The sequence below is a fragment of the Limulus polyphemus genome, unplaced genomic scaffold (genome assembly GCF_000517525.1).
Source record: "Limulus polyphemus unplaced genomic scaffold, Limulus_polyphemus-2.1.2 Scaffold1, whole genome shotgun sequence".
Classification (NCBI taxonomy): Eukaryota; Metazoa; Arthropoda; class Merostomata; order Xiphosura; family Limulidae; genus Limulus; species Limulus polyphemus.
This window is the reverse complement of record NW_013665611.1, coordinates 3,392,828-3,406,536: the sequence shown is the minus strand read 5'-3', so window position 1 is coordinate 3,406,536 and position 13,709 is coordinate 3,392,828. Positions and strand designations below refer to the sequence as shown.

At 32.1% G+C, this 13,709-nt stretch overlaps 1 protein-coding gene across 1 annotated transcript in view; it reads right to left on the bottom strand.

Annotated features, from left to right (window-relative positions):
• Window positions 1-13,709, bottom strand: part of LOC106460925 — an 80,058-nt gene that overhangs the window by 38,947 nt on the left and 27,402 nt on the right. Inside the window, exons 9-12 of the mRNA XM_022390553.1 lie at window positions 12,314-12,511; window positions 10,313-10,543; window positions 7,810-8,142; window positions 1,698-1,884 (exon numbers count right to left, since the gene is read on the bottom strand). Coding sequence (XP_022246261.1) covers window positions 1,698-1,884; window positions 7,810-8,142; window positions 10,313-10,543; window positions 12,314-12,511 — 949 coding nt within the window. The remainder of the gene's footprint in view (window positions 1-1,697; window positions 1,885-7,809; window positions 8,143-10,312; window positions 10,544-12,313; window positions 12,512-13,709) is intronic.

Here is a 13,709-nt window from a genome sequence, read left to right as displayed (position 1 = left end):
TCGAATTGTTGAAAGAGTTCAGAGAAAGGTTACTAGAACTGTGCCTGAGATGGAGGGGTTGTCATACGAGGAGAGGCTAAAATCTCTCAAATTGTTTTCTCTTGAAAAAAGAAGAGTTAGGTGGTATCTGATTGAAGTGTTTAGGATTGTAAATGGAATTGATAGTGTTGAATACATCATCTTTTTTCATATTTAACAGTGAGAATAATAGGACTAGGGGACACAAATAAAAATTTTGGCAAGGTAGGAGTCATGTTCAGCTAAGACAGTTTCATTTTTCTAACAGGGTGGTTGGCCTTTGGAATGGGTTACCTTCAGATGTTGTAGAGGCAGTAAGTTTAAGTGAGTTTAAGAAAAAGCTTGATAAGTACATGAATGATAAAGGCTTTCTTTAAGATTTTTTAAAACTATTTTAATTTAGTTTAGAGGACGGAACAGCCAAGATGGACCAATAGGTCCCATGTTGTCCCAAAACATTATGTTATGTTATTATGCTAAAATATATTTCATTACAATTATATTTTCATATGGTTATTATACAATTTAAAACCAAAGGAAAGCTCAAGAACACAGCTAGATTCTATGAACAAAATTTTTGATTTTCAGCTGTCTTTCCAGTTGGTATCTTGAATTACTTAACACAGCTCAAGTCCACACTTTTGTGGCAGCTTATATTTCCTGGAATCTGTGCTATGACTTAACCTTAGAGTTACATGGTGGGGTTCTTAAGATCCCCATCAGATTTCTTAAATACATTTTTCTAATCCAGTTATGTACCAAATTGCTTGTATATTCATGAATCTGTTAGTTTCAAGACCCCTAGTAATATATGTCACAGATAAACTTAAAATACAAATACCACTAATATTGTAATTACTCCCACTATTTACTGCTAAGGTCCCCTATGTATTTTACAAAGATAATGAGTGATTTAACCCACTTTATTTGGTCAGTTCTTTACACTGAATGTTGTATCAGGCAAAAACATAAAATTATTCAATATGAGGCAAAATGTGGACCCAACTGGTAGTGAACAGTATGAAAACAAGATGGTAATTTGCAGGTTAAAACCATTTTTCACAGAGGTCTGAATAGATACCAATAATGATTTAGAAACATTTTCATATCTTAACTAACTGGCCAAATCAACATGCCATAAATACTTATAAAACTTTACTATAAAATGGCAATACAAGTCCACTATAAAGTAATCTCTCATATTGAACCATGCTATAAGATAAGGCACTGGATACCTAATGCAAAATTTTCAAAGACTTTTCAAAATCTTACATGCATATAGACACATATTTATACTACCTTGCAGAACACAACAGTTCAGCAAACGGCACTCAAAATTAACCACTTTCTTCAATATTTATCCCACTCTTTCTTTACCTTCTTCTATAAGAAAGAATTATGAAAAATATCCGCCTTATTTAACCTCTGCAACAGTACTTAACATGCATCATAAGAGCTTCAAGCAAAAAAGGACATTATAAGATAAGACCAAAAGCATGATCATTACATAGATACATAAATGTAGAGAAATAACTGACAGCAAAGCAAGTTTCATGGCACAAAAGCATTTCCATCAAATCTGTCTTACTCTGTAAATTTTGACACTTTTTCACGTGCTACTCACGCCCTACAATATACAAAATGAAAATGCTGAAGTCAATTAAAAATATTTTACTTACATGTTCAAAGACAGGTTTCGCACATGAATTTCAAATTCATATACACTTAAGATATCAGCAAAATGTCTTTTCAAATGATTTTCTGTATGTATTAACTTGTCCCAATAGTCTTTAAGGTTCTTACTATATAGGTTATCATCTGTGTTATTCTTGATATAAATAAAGCTTGCAGCTAAAGCCCAAATACCTAAAAAATGAAAACAAACAAACTTTAGTTTGTAAGACTAATCTTTCTTTGGGAGTTCAAATGGTAATATTTGTATACATACGATAATATTAGAATTTGTTCTCATGATTGGTTATTTTGCCATTAAAAATGTTTTCCTAAATAATCTTTCACTAATAACAATAACCTTAATCATTTTCCCATTTAATAAACTAATAATAATTCATACCTAGTTAAACACAATTTGTCAATCAAGCAAAAAACACAGTGAAGCTAAGAATATTGTTGGATATACATGACTGTTTGGTGTGAGAGTTATTGTTTGGTGATTTAATGTTTAATGATTGTTTGGTTTTTGTAGCAAGAGTGTTGAAAATAATTATTTTATAGGTGATAGTTATGATAAGTTTCATTGCATAACTCGGTAAGAGTCATAACTTGTGCATGTAGTTCAACTGTTGTAGTATTGTTGGTGCCATCTTTCTTGAAACCTCTGAGTTTTTTTCACTATGTGAGTATTGTTACATTATACCATCTCCTAGTTTGTAGAAAGTTCTAGGCCTTAGTTGGAAAATATATAAATATAGGCAACCAAGTGAGTGCAAGTCAAGTCAGAAAAAGTTAGTTACAGTGAAAGAAAACATGAAGTTAGCCAGCATGTGAGTGATTAGTCTTACTGGATGATTTCTATAGTGTGTTTCACACCTGTATTGTAACAACAGAAATAGGAAAAATAATTTGTTTTTTCAATTGGGTTCTAAAGTAACTGAACCTACCTGTGTGGACTTTGATTAAAAAGAGACAATTATTGAAAGCTCTGGATACAACTATGGTAACTAACAAAACTAATGAAGTTAATTCAGAAAATGTTAAATTAGTGAAAGTGAAGTTAGACTGTGTGATTGTTAGTTTAGCCATAATGGGTGATCTTTTAATGTGAGTTTCACAGTTTAACAGAGACAAGAATAATAACTTGTTTTGTCAAAGGGTGTTCTAAAGTAATTGAACCTGTCTGTGTGGACTTTGCCAAAAAGGAGACAATTATTTAAAGTTCTGAATACAACTGTGGTAACCCATAGGGTAACATAAGTGAATCTATTGCAGATTGTGCAATAAGAAACAGAGCAGAAAAAATAATTCATCTTGTCAATTGGATTCTAAAGTAACTGAACTAATCTGCATGGACTTTTGACAAGAAAATAGAATTATTTAGAGTTTTAGATACAACTGTGATATCCTATAATGTAAAGAATTTTTTGTACATACGTTTGACTTGTTTTGAATATTTCATTTTAAAACAAGTGGATAGTGTGCTGTCCATTTATTGTTAGAATTTATCGCCAACAAGTCACAGACACCTACTGTAAAAGAATCCCAGTCCATATATAAAACCATGACAAATATCATTTAGAACATATCACTATTTTTATATGTTAGTTAACTGTATGTATAGTATCACAATGTACAGCAGGTACCATACATCAGTTATTTGACCCACCAATTTGTTCATTTAATATGTGTTTTTCTGAAACATTAAAACAAAATATTGGGTGCTATTTCAACTCTTAATAAATAGTACAAACTGTTATAGATTAACAAACAAAAAGTAAAACCTTGTGGAAGAAGATAATGACACCTAGCACAGTAGTCATTCCTAGAAAGTAAGAGGAGAGTCCATGATTAAATATTCTACATTTTCTGAAACATATATTGTACTTTATCTACAGTAAGGAATTAGTCACTAATATTATAATCATAACTTAATATTTTACAGGATTATATTAATACAACAGCTCTTAAAAACCCCAAATACAATAATTCTTATGCATATTGATGCATGTAATATTTTAAATATCTTTTGTATTTTTACTAATTTTCCAAAAATTTCTGAAATTTTAAAAGCTTTTTCTGATTTTTAAGATGACTATAAAACTTCCTTTTATCCAAGTGAGTGAGAATTCTGATCACAGTTAATTTGAAAGCAGACACTTACTGACAAACAGCACTAGAAAATTGAAATTTTCATAGCAACAGTTGAGGATAGAAAAAGTTAACGTTTTCTTACACTGAAAATGTATTTCTGATAGGTGCTTATCTCCTCTCATCCAAAGCTATCTCTTATGCCTTGTATAAGATATTGTGATCAAAAAGCATAGTCTTCCTGGGTAAAAAACATTCAGGGGAAGTGCCTTGGATACACAGGTCTATGAAAAAAAAATTACAGGTATGAGTGTGATCATGAGGGTTTCATAACCAGCCCATTATCAACATACATGTCATACTTTGTCCATATACACAGCAGGCCATAGTGCTAAAGATAGTGAGCCATAGTATCAAAATCAACTATATGTGGCTAGGGTGAAGGACTATGAATTGTATATGAATAAGACAAGTGCAGTCTGCCCAGGCAAAAAACATCCAGGGGAAATGCCTTGGGATATGTTGGATTATGCCAAGTGTGGTCCAACCAGGCAAAAAACATCCAGTGGAAGCACCTTGCATAAGCTTGGAGATCAACATGTGTAGTTCGCCTGGGCAAAAACATCCAGTAGAAGTGTCTTGCATAAGATATAGTGCAAATATAATACGAAACATACCCGACCAGGAAACACCTGCCACCAGGTGAGATCCTGAAATATGATATGTATCAACTAAAAATATATGAAAAAAGTAACATGTCGATTGACCCCAGTTAAAGGCAAACAGATGTGTGTAGAATCATCACAGAAGGAAGACAATACTTGCCTGAGGAAGACACAGCCAGGTTGTGCATATAATGTGTGATGAATGTATTGGGAGTTGTCCCCATCCCAACCTGAATGATCTCCTCCAAAGGTTGGTGAAAGCAAGCAGCTTAAGACATAGTTAGATGACGAATTGGGTACAAAGAAACATTGTGCAGATGGTGACCTTCCATGGACAAGTCAGAATATGCCAGACGTATGAGTGAGTGCAATAGAGAATCCCTGGAACAAACAGATGGGAATGATAACATGAAAGGAGGCAGTACAAGCCACATAACATCTCAGGGAAAAACCCAAACAAAGAAGTCTATCTGGAACCGAATGGGAGTACAGGTGGGAAATGTAAGGTAAGAAAATAGGAGAGAATGCCAAACCACTTGCCTGGACAGCAAATGTCTAAGGAAGGAAGGTCGGGTCAGGATAGAGGATAACATAAGAAAAGGATGTGGAAAACATCAATGGCATAAATATCAGAACAATGATGACAGCAAACAAGGAAGAGGACTTAAGAGAAAAATGGAAAATGGTACAAGGAACATGTAGCAATGGGTTCAAATGGAGAATTGGACAGGGCATGGAAAAGAAAACTGAGATACAATATAGTAAAACAAAGGGATGTGGTGGATGGACAAGAGAAAAAGAACAGAATGGGAGGGAAAGAACAGGGGAAGAGAAAGCTTTCCAGAAATGGGAGAATCAGAAGGTGTTTGACAGGGCAGCCTTATAACTAGAAACAGTTGACACAGACAAACACTGAACAAACAACCAGGCGAGGAACTGGGAAAGATGAGCTACTGAAGGATGGGAGGAGAAACCATGACGAATGTACTAAGGTCTGAAGGTAGACCACTGCCTTAATAGACATGGAGGAAGGTTGAATGGAATGGGAAAGAAAAGGTTCTATATGAGGGGTGAGTCCCTGAGCTGAAGCAAGGGACAGGACAAAAGCCATGCATGAAGATGGAGTTTGGTGACGTCGGAATGAACTATGTCTGATTGTGGTTGTTGGAGGTGAGACTGGGACAGTGGAAAGGGTAGGGGATGACACTCCAGTAAGGGACAGAACAGAGGGAACCACATTCGAGCAGGCCAATATGGAGAAATGAGCAGGACACAGGAAGGAGTGATATGGATTAGGGAAAAGACTCTGGAGAGAAGGCTGATTGGAGGGTAGGCATATGGGTGAAGACCCCTCCAATTCTTACTGAATGCATCTACTACCAGAACTGAAGAGTGTGGAACCAGAGACCTAAAGAAAGGAATTTTGGCATTCTAGTGAGTGGCACACATCTATATACAGTGTTCCCAGTTGAGAACACACCCACCAAAATACCCTTGGAAGAAGAAACCATTCCATGGGGACAACCTGGTTGGGTTGAGATAAATGATCGGCCACCAGATTCACAATGCTGGGAATGTGACATGCCAAGATCACTAAGTAGTGGTCGTGGGCCCAGTGAAAAAGAGCCAGAGTCTGAAAACATAGAGATCTGGATTTGGTTCCCCTTGCTTGGTGATATAGCCGATGACAGTGGAATAGTCAGAGTGAACCATAACCACCCTCTCCCTTCAGAGCAAAGACATGAAAGAACTAAATAATCACGTGAGGAAATTTGGTCAATCCACACAAGCTCACATAAACTTGCTAAACATGGGTATATCTACTGGGAGTGACGAATACACACTTAAAAACTTACGACAGATCTCCTGGGAAAAAGAACAATACCTAATCCAGGAGGTTACATGGAGGCATAGTAACAGGTGGAAGGTGCAGTAGAAAAAAATGTCCACATAGTAGTCATATGCTTCCTCACAAAAAATCATAATGTGAAAGGAAAAAATCCTCGGCTGAATGTAAGACATGAACTCCCCATGAAATATACCCTGTACTTCCTCATCTGGGGACTCAAGTCAAAACTATTGTTGACTGTCATAAGAATTTTATCATCCGCCATATTAAATCTCGAATTCACATGAACAAATTAGAATTCGGGAAACAGAAATATTTCTAAAACAAACGAGTAGAAACAATGGGAATCAAACACAAGAAGTCGAAACTTGAAGTTGAAACTGATATAAATCTGTGATCAACCACAATCATAATTTTGTAGTCACATGGAGAGCGAGTTAAAACACATGTCTACACACTAGAATGCCAATCAAGAAAGTGAGGATTGTTTTAGAATAGTAGAGGGGGCTATCTACACTAGTATAGATGGTACAGTATGATTGGTGGAGGTTAGTTACATGATCGGCATGTTCTAAAATGGTGCAAATTGATAGGGTATAAAAAATCGGTGTGCTGTTAGTGAAAAATTTTACTGTACTTAAAGTGTTCAGATATACTGTTTTTGTTGTAACTATTATATTATATGTTCATCATTTTTGTATAATATCGTAATCTGTACTTGTAATTTCTGATTGCCTTGTTTATTATTATCTGTTAGTTTGAGAACATTGTAAGCTTTTGTATTTGTTAATTGTCACAAATAAATGTTCCTGTCTTAGCCCTCTAGGTGTTGGAGCATGCAAGCTCTATATCTCTCCTGCTGTGCATCTCTGCAAAGTTGTATTGGGCTCAACAAGTGGCTTCATGTCACACAACCAGACAAACTAATGAAAGAATCTTCCCATTCAACTTTTTTGTATTGCTTGAGGCAGCCAACAAGAACCAGAAAACAATCATTCATTCCCAGAAACCATTAAACAATTTCAATAAATCCAAAAATAAGCAGGAAATCAAACAGCCTAGAGTGGGGCAAAGAGAAATCCAAATTTCTGAATACCCCTGGTTTGAACCTAAATACCTACCTTGACGATGACAGTGAAAAATTTTAACAATGCTTAGAGGGCAGTCCAGGATGAAGATAGCTTTGGATGAGAGGAGCTAAGACCATTTTGGAACATTAAATCTATTGTTTTTTATTGTTTTCTTTGAGGTACTAGATTCAATTTTTGTTCAGTTTTATGAATGACATGCACACTGAAGTGAAAAGAACTGAATGATTAAAACTTAAACTTATTATACTGTATGAAGAACTTCATAAATACAGAGACTTGTTTTGTGAATTCAGTTTTTCAACTTTTAAGAATAATCACTGGATAGAAATAAATGATTAAAGGAAATAATAATAAATTAATGATATTCTTAATAATGTGGATTAGAAAGTAGTATTGACTAGCAGTTCCATAAAATACTTACCATCAAACCGAAATAGCTGTTTAAAAGATTTAACTGTCTGGAATGGTCTCATCTGTTCAGTCTCACACTCATAGTAACCTTGAGCTTTTAATACATTATCTTCTTGTCTCTGAAGTGGATGTCCTCTGAGAACCTCTCTAACTGTCAACTTTAGATCATCGTTATCAATAGAACTATACCTGTGACCCTTCACAACTACTTCATCAAAATACCATACAATACTGTTTGGAAGAGAATTTTCTGTTTGACATTTCAAGAATGGAATTTGAGAACTCCTGTCACTAAGTAAAGATAAAGATTGATTCAGGACAAGTACTTCTGCCCATGCTGTGGCTGTTAAAAAAAAAAGGTAAGAAAATAGATATTTCTGAAAAATTCATTAAATATTAGCAATTGCATATTTTATTACCAAAATAATAAAAAAAAACGAAGAAATTAGTTAACTAGTGATTTCAGGGTAGTTTCCTTAATATGAAGTTACAAGAGCAAAATAAAATGCATTCTTTTATAACCATTAAAAGCAAACACAAATAAATTTTTAAGATCACAGGTAAATAATTGGTACCACAACCAGGAATCTTCACAAACACTGCTCAAACTTGGCAAAATTTTGTTAAAATGGAAAATGTCTTCCAGACTGAGCTTTTTGAAAAGTTTTAGACAAAATACATCAGAATTTATTTTGTGACTTTTTATTCTTGCTTTCAATTTTGGAACATTTCAGTAAATCATTAAGAAAAAAAAAAACAGAAGTTGGAACTTTGAGTTAGTTTTATCATATCTTTAGCTTTAGCAGTTTCATACAAGTAATTTCATGCACACACTGACAATTTCTTGAATTAGTTTATTATCCCAAAACAGATTTACTTTTTTTTGTTGTAAATTAATTTCATGCAAATACAAACAGTGACAGTAAACTGCTTTCAAGATTAGTTAAATAAATTTATAAATAGATGGTGTTTTTGTCTATGTGTTATAAGAATATGACCTTGAATGATCTTAATGGTTTCAGCACAGGACAAGCACACAACACACCATTCATACTATTAACTATTATTTTCCTATGTTGCTCCATTTCTATCAGTGGACTTCTGAATCACCCAGTATATACTCAATATTGCAGTAACTGGCATAAGAATATTATTCTGAAACCTAACAAACTAAGTAACTTTAATTGTAATAATAAAATGACCAATCATATCAGAAAAATGTCTTTATTCTTTACTCAAAGCTTTGGCTTCCAGTTTTTATCTAGAGTAAATGCCTATACATCAAGAAAGCCATTGCAACTGACATAAGTTGAAACAAAAGAATGCAGAAATTAAGACCGTGTCAGTTACAATAGTTTTCTTTATGTATAGCCATGGTTTTTTAAAAAAAGCTACCATACTTTCCGTAATGAGGAACTAATATTTCAAGTAGGTCCTTCTCTAACTTCAGCCATTTAATTATATCATTTATTACCTTGCTGAAGTTCAAACCCAAACCAATTAAATGTCATGTAGTAGGTATGGTATGGTGAACAAGGCTGTTTTGACACTTTTTCTTCATAATATTAGTTTCAACAATATTTACTGCTACTGCAGCAAACAAATTCATCTCTTGTACCTTGTTTACTGCTTTGCTTAATGATATTATGATCACATCTTAGCAAAAACCTTTATGAGTTTAAAAAAGCCCAATCTTTGTTTAATTATTCTCTAGCATATTGTTCCAGTTTTTCCTTCCAATTTTGAAATCCTTTAATTGCATAACTTAAATACTTGACCATGCTTATATATAAAATATTACGTTTTTTGGTTATAACTTTTCTATGTATATGAGTTTTATGCAACCACTTTTAAGTAGTCTTATTGTTGTTTATAACTTTGTACTGTATTTATCCTGTGTTCCTGCATATTTTTCTGCAGTTGTTCTAAGTTTGATTTTATGTTAAAGTTCTTTAAACAATACTAGCCTTACATCTTGATTTATTCTTGAACATTTACTCACTTTACAAAGACTAAATTTCCAACTACAGCAAAATGTTTTAACCTATTCTGAGCTGTAGCCTTTAAAACATTATGTTTCTGAGCAATACAAGATTGAGTTTTCTTCTCATTATGTAAACAGTAATTTGTGCTCATTGTTCACTAATTAATTATAAATTTTTTCCCTAGTTTTGGCCATGTTTAAACTATCAAAACATAATTACATCTTGACATATATGGATAATGTTAGTACTTTACAGGTTATTTAATGTAAATAACTCAATTACACAATATTATTGATGAATTAAAACAAGCATCAAAAACAAGACATTATTATCTCAACATGAATCAATGGTTAAAACCTGCTACATCAACTTTTCATGGTGACCAGCAATCGATATGTAATTTTTTTGTGATATCGTTTGAATAAAGGTAATAATTGTTTTTATTGTGATAAAAAAACAATAATGTGAAAAGACAATGTTACTGTTGTGTCAATGTTGTTAACCTTTTCACTGTCTCTATTTACTTACCTTGTCTATTGGCTTGTCTTTCACAAATATACTGTTTAGTCAATTTAGGGTCAGCTAAATCCCAATTTCCTTCAGATTTTACTTTTCCAAAATTCAAAGCTAACACTCCAGCCGTCTTGCTGAAATCTGTTGTAGATTTCCAGTGGACATATGTAACAGAATTATTTTTTTCATCTTCCCATTTATAAGTCTTGTCTTTCCACATGAGGCCCATCCAGAACTCTTTGGAAACTAATAAAGCATCATAAAATTAATATTCAACGTTCCTGAAATTTCTATATTAAACTTAAACCATTGTAATTTGTGTATTTTATCAAATATGCTTAACAATTATCAGTAGAAGTGAAAGAATATGTAAAAGAGTCTAATATGAAGTAAAATTATTTTCTAGAAAAATAGTACAATAGCGCTGAAGTTTGTCAAAAAAAGGAACAAATCTACCAATTAAAAAGTTATGATGTGTACATCAGTGCTTTTATTTTCTCCATTAACTGGCTTAGTTTTAACTAATAATTAAAACCTTGGCTTAAACTGAAAGCACATATTAAATATTAGTAGTACATGTAAAATGTTTACAGCTAAGATACAAGAATAATAATATGTTTATATCATGGTAATTTTAAACCTCAAATTATAATACATTTTGCAAACAAATAATTAATAAAAAAATACAGCAAATACTATCATTTTTAAAGATATTATCTTAAGTGAAAGCAGTACAAAGATAGAAAAAGTACCAACTATAAACTTGGTTTGGTACTTAAATAAAACAAATTACAGTTTTTAATTCAAACACAAAATATGATGATAGAAATATACTTGCACTAGAATTCAGCATATCACAATCATTATGGTAAACAGTATCTTAATCTTTTTTATTATTATAATCATGCATTTTTGATTTGGAAATGCTAAGAAAAATTTCAGACCAAAAGTTCTTGTCACATTTTCAAAAAAATAATTCATTCTTTCTTCATTCTAAACTTGAAAGAGATCTTAGCACAAGCTTTCATTAGATATATGCAACAATTTCTGAAACATCATACAAGATTAAATATTATTAATAATGTTTTTAGTCTTAGGCAAAACAAAGAATAGTAAGATAATCATAGGTTACGCTTATTATAAATTAAGAATGCCAGGGTAAAAATTGTAATTATTTTATTTCTGAGAGGTTCAGGTCTTGTGAACTGACTTAACAATGTCTCTGTATAAGAAACAGAACTAGCACAATTATACAAAGAAATTCTACCACATGAAAAAAAAAAAAACCCAGTCAACAATAATTATGTTTTTTGTCATTTGTGGCAAAGATGGTTATATTTTCTTGTACATACTTGATAATTTCAGTAGTGATGTTTTATTGCAATATTGTAAAAGTAATTATGAATAAACTTAGATTTCATATCCTGTTTCAAACTGTATTTCTTTAAAACAAAATTAGTTTTAGCTTCCAAGTTTTCACACAACATGAACATGAGAAATCTGATATTTGCATGTGTTAAACACAATGGAATGCTTGAAGGAAAAATCTGAAGATATTCAAAAATCATTAAAACGAATCCCAGAGTTAGAGATCTAAATTGAGGATTACTGATTTATATTTCTTATGTTCTATCAAAATCTAAGATACCTAAGGCCCAAACCAGAACCTAGTTACTTTTCATTATAACTGTAAAATTACAAACTTCCATTAAATGTTTTTAGTAATATTGTCAACACAAGTTTAGTTTATATTCAAGTCTATTTTCAAATATTCATATCTAGTATAAACTTTTCACAAACTACCAGTACTGATGAAGATACAAACAGTTATTTATAATAATATTTTAATATATAATGTAATTGTAATAAAAAAACTTGAGCATCCTTTCACTTGTATCAAATTGCTAAAATATTTTATGTTTTTCATTACTTTACTTCTTCCTTCAACAAACCACTATAAGAACTACTTTAAATAACCATTTAGTGTATGTACATAACAATGTTAAATATACTTACTTTTTCTTTTAGTAAAATACTTTTCTTTAAGATATTTCAGGATAAGCTTGTATTTTAACAAATCTGCCAAAGTCAGTAAACGTCCACCTTTACAGTTTTGCTGTGCCTCATTCCAAGTTGATTTTCTCCAAGACTCACCAATGAAGAAGCAGGTGTCCTGAATGAATGACGTTAGCCATTTTGAGGGACAAACTGGCACTAAGTACATAAAAGTAAGGTTATGTAGAGAATTGATATTGGTATTCACAGAGTATATTCTTTAAAACTCCTAACATGTATGTGTGTATATTTATATATGTTTGTATGAATATGTGTGTGTATAACTCACACAATAAATAGGTTATCGAAATGTTCAACTATGTTTATTAAAACAAGCTTTTAGATTCAATGCTATAACTGTTATCAGGCTACTAAGGAAGTGTCCTCAGAATGAGCTTAGAGGGTTACAACAATATAGCAAGAGCATACACAACATACAAACATAGATAAGCTACAACAACACACTCAACAGTACAAAGAGCTATCAATGTTGAAACAGTGTAATTGAGCTTCAGATTTATGCTAAAATCAAATCATAAATTTTGAAATGAAAGTAAATCAGTCAGTGAGACTCATTATCTTACTAAAACTTTTTTATACAAAATATCTAGAAATGCAGCATTGATAACAACACATATATATAAATCAATAAAACAAAAATGAGGTTGTTGATTAAAGATCAATGTTAGTAAACCCAAAGCAGCAAAAGTTACAAATGGTTAAAAATACTAACACAAATTACACAGGGTTTAACATTTCATTGATATTAATGTTAACACCATAGTCATGCAACTGAAGCAAAGATATCAGTGTTTCAAGGAAATTTGTAAAGTCAGGCACAAAGAACAGCATCTTGCCAGATAATTGGTTTAAAATATAAGCCAAATGTTTTAATACTAGTCAGAAAATATTTTACAACACTAACTTTATTATTTTACTTCTTTAATTGGACACTCAAAATTTTGTGTTACAACTTCTTCAGGAGTGTTCCACTAAACAGCTTGTGTTTTAGTGGAATGCTTCTGAAGAAGCTATAAAGCAAAACAGTGAGTGTCCAATTAAAGAAGAAAAATAACAAATTTGGTGTTATAAAGTCGTTTATTACTAGTATTAAAATGTCTTTAATATTCTAATATGTACTACAGAAATTAAATAATAAGCCAAATGTTTTGGCTATGTTATATATTAGTAATCAACAAAATCATAATAGTATAAAGTGGAACAGCACTCTTGTGAATTTTCAGTTGTTCATCTGCACTGTGGTGTATAGTAAGATGTTGGAATTTATTGTCAATAATTTCTCCTTTAGCTTTTGCTTTATTTTCTAAAGTAGTAGTCTGGTCACAATTTACGTTTT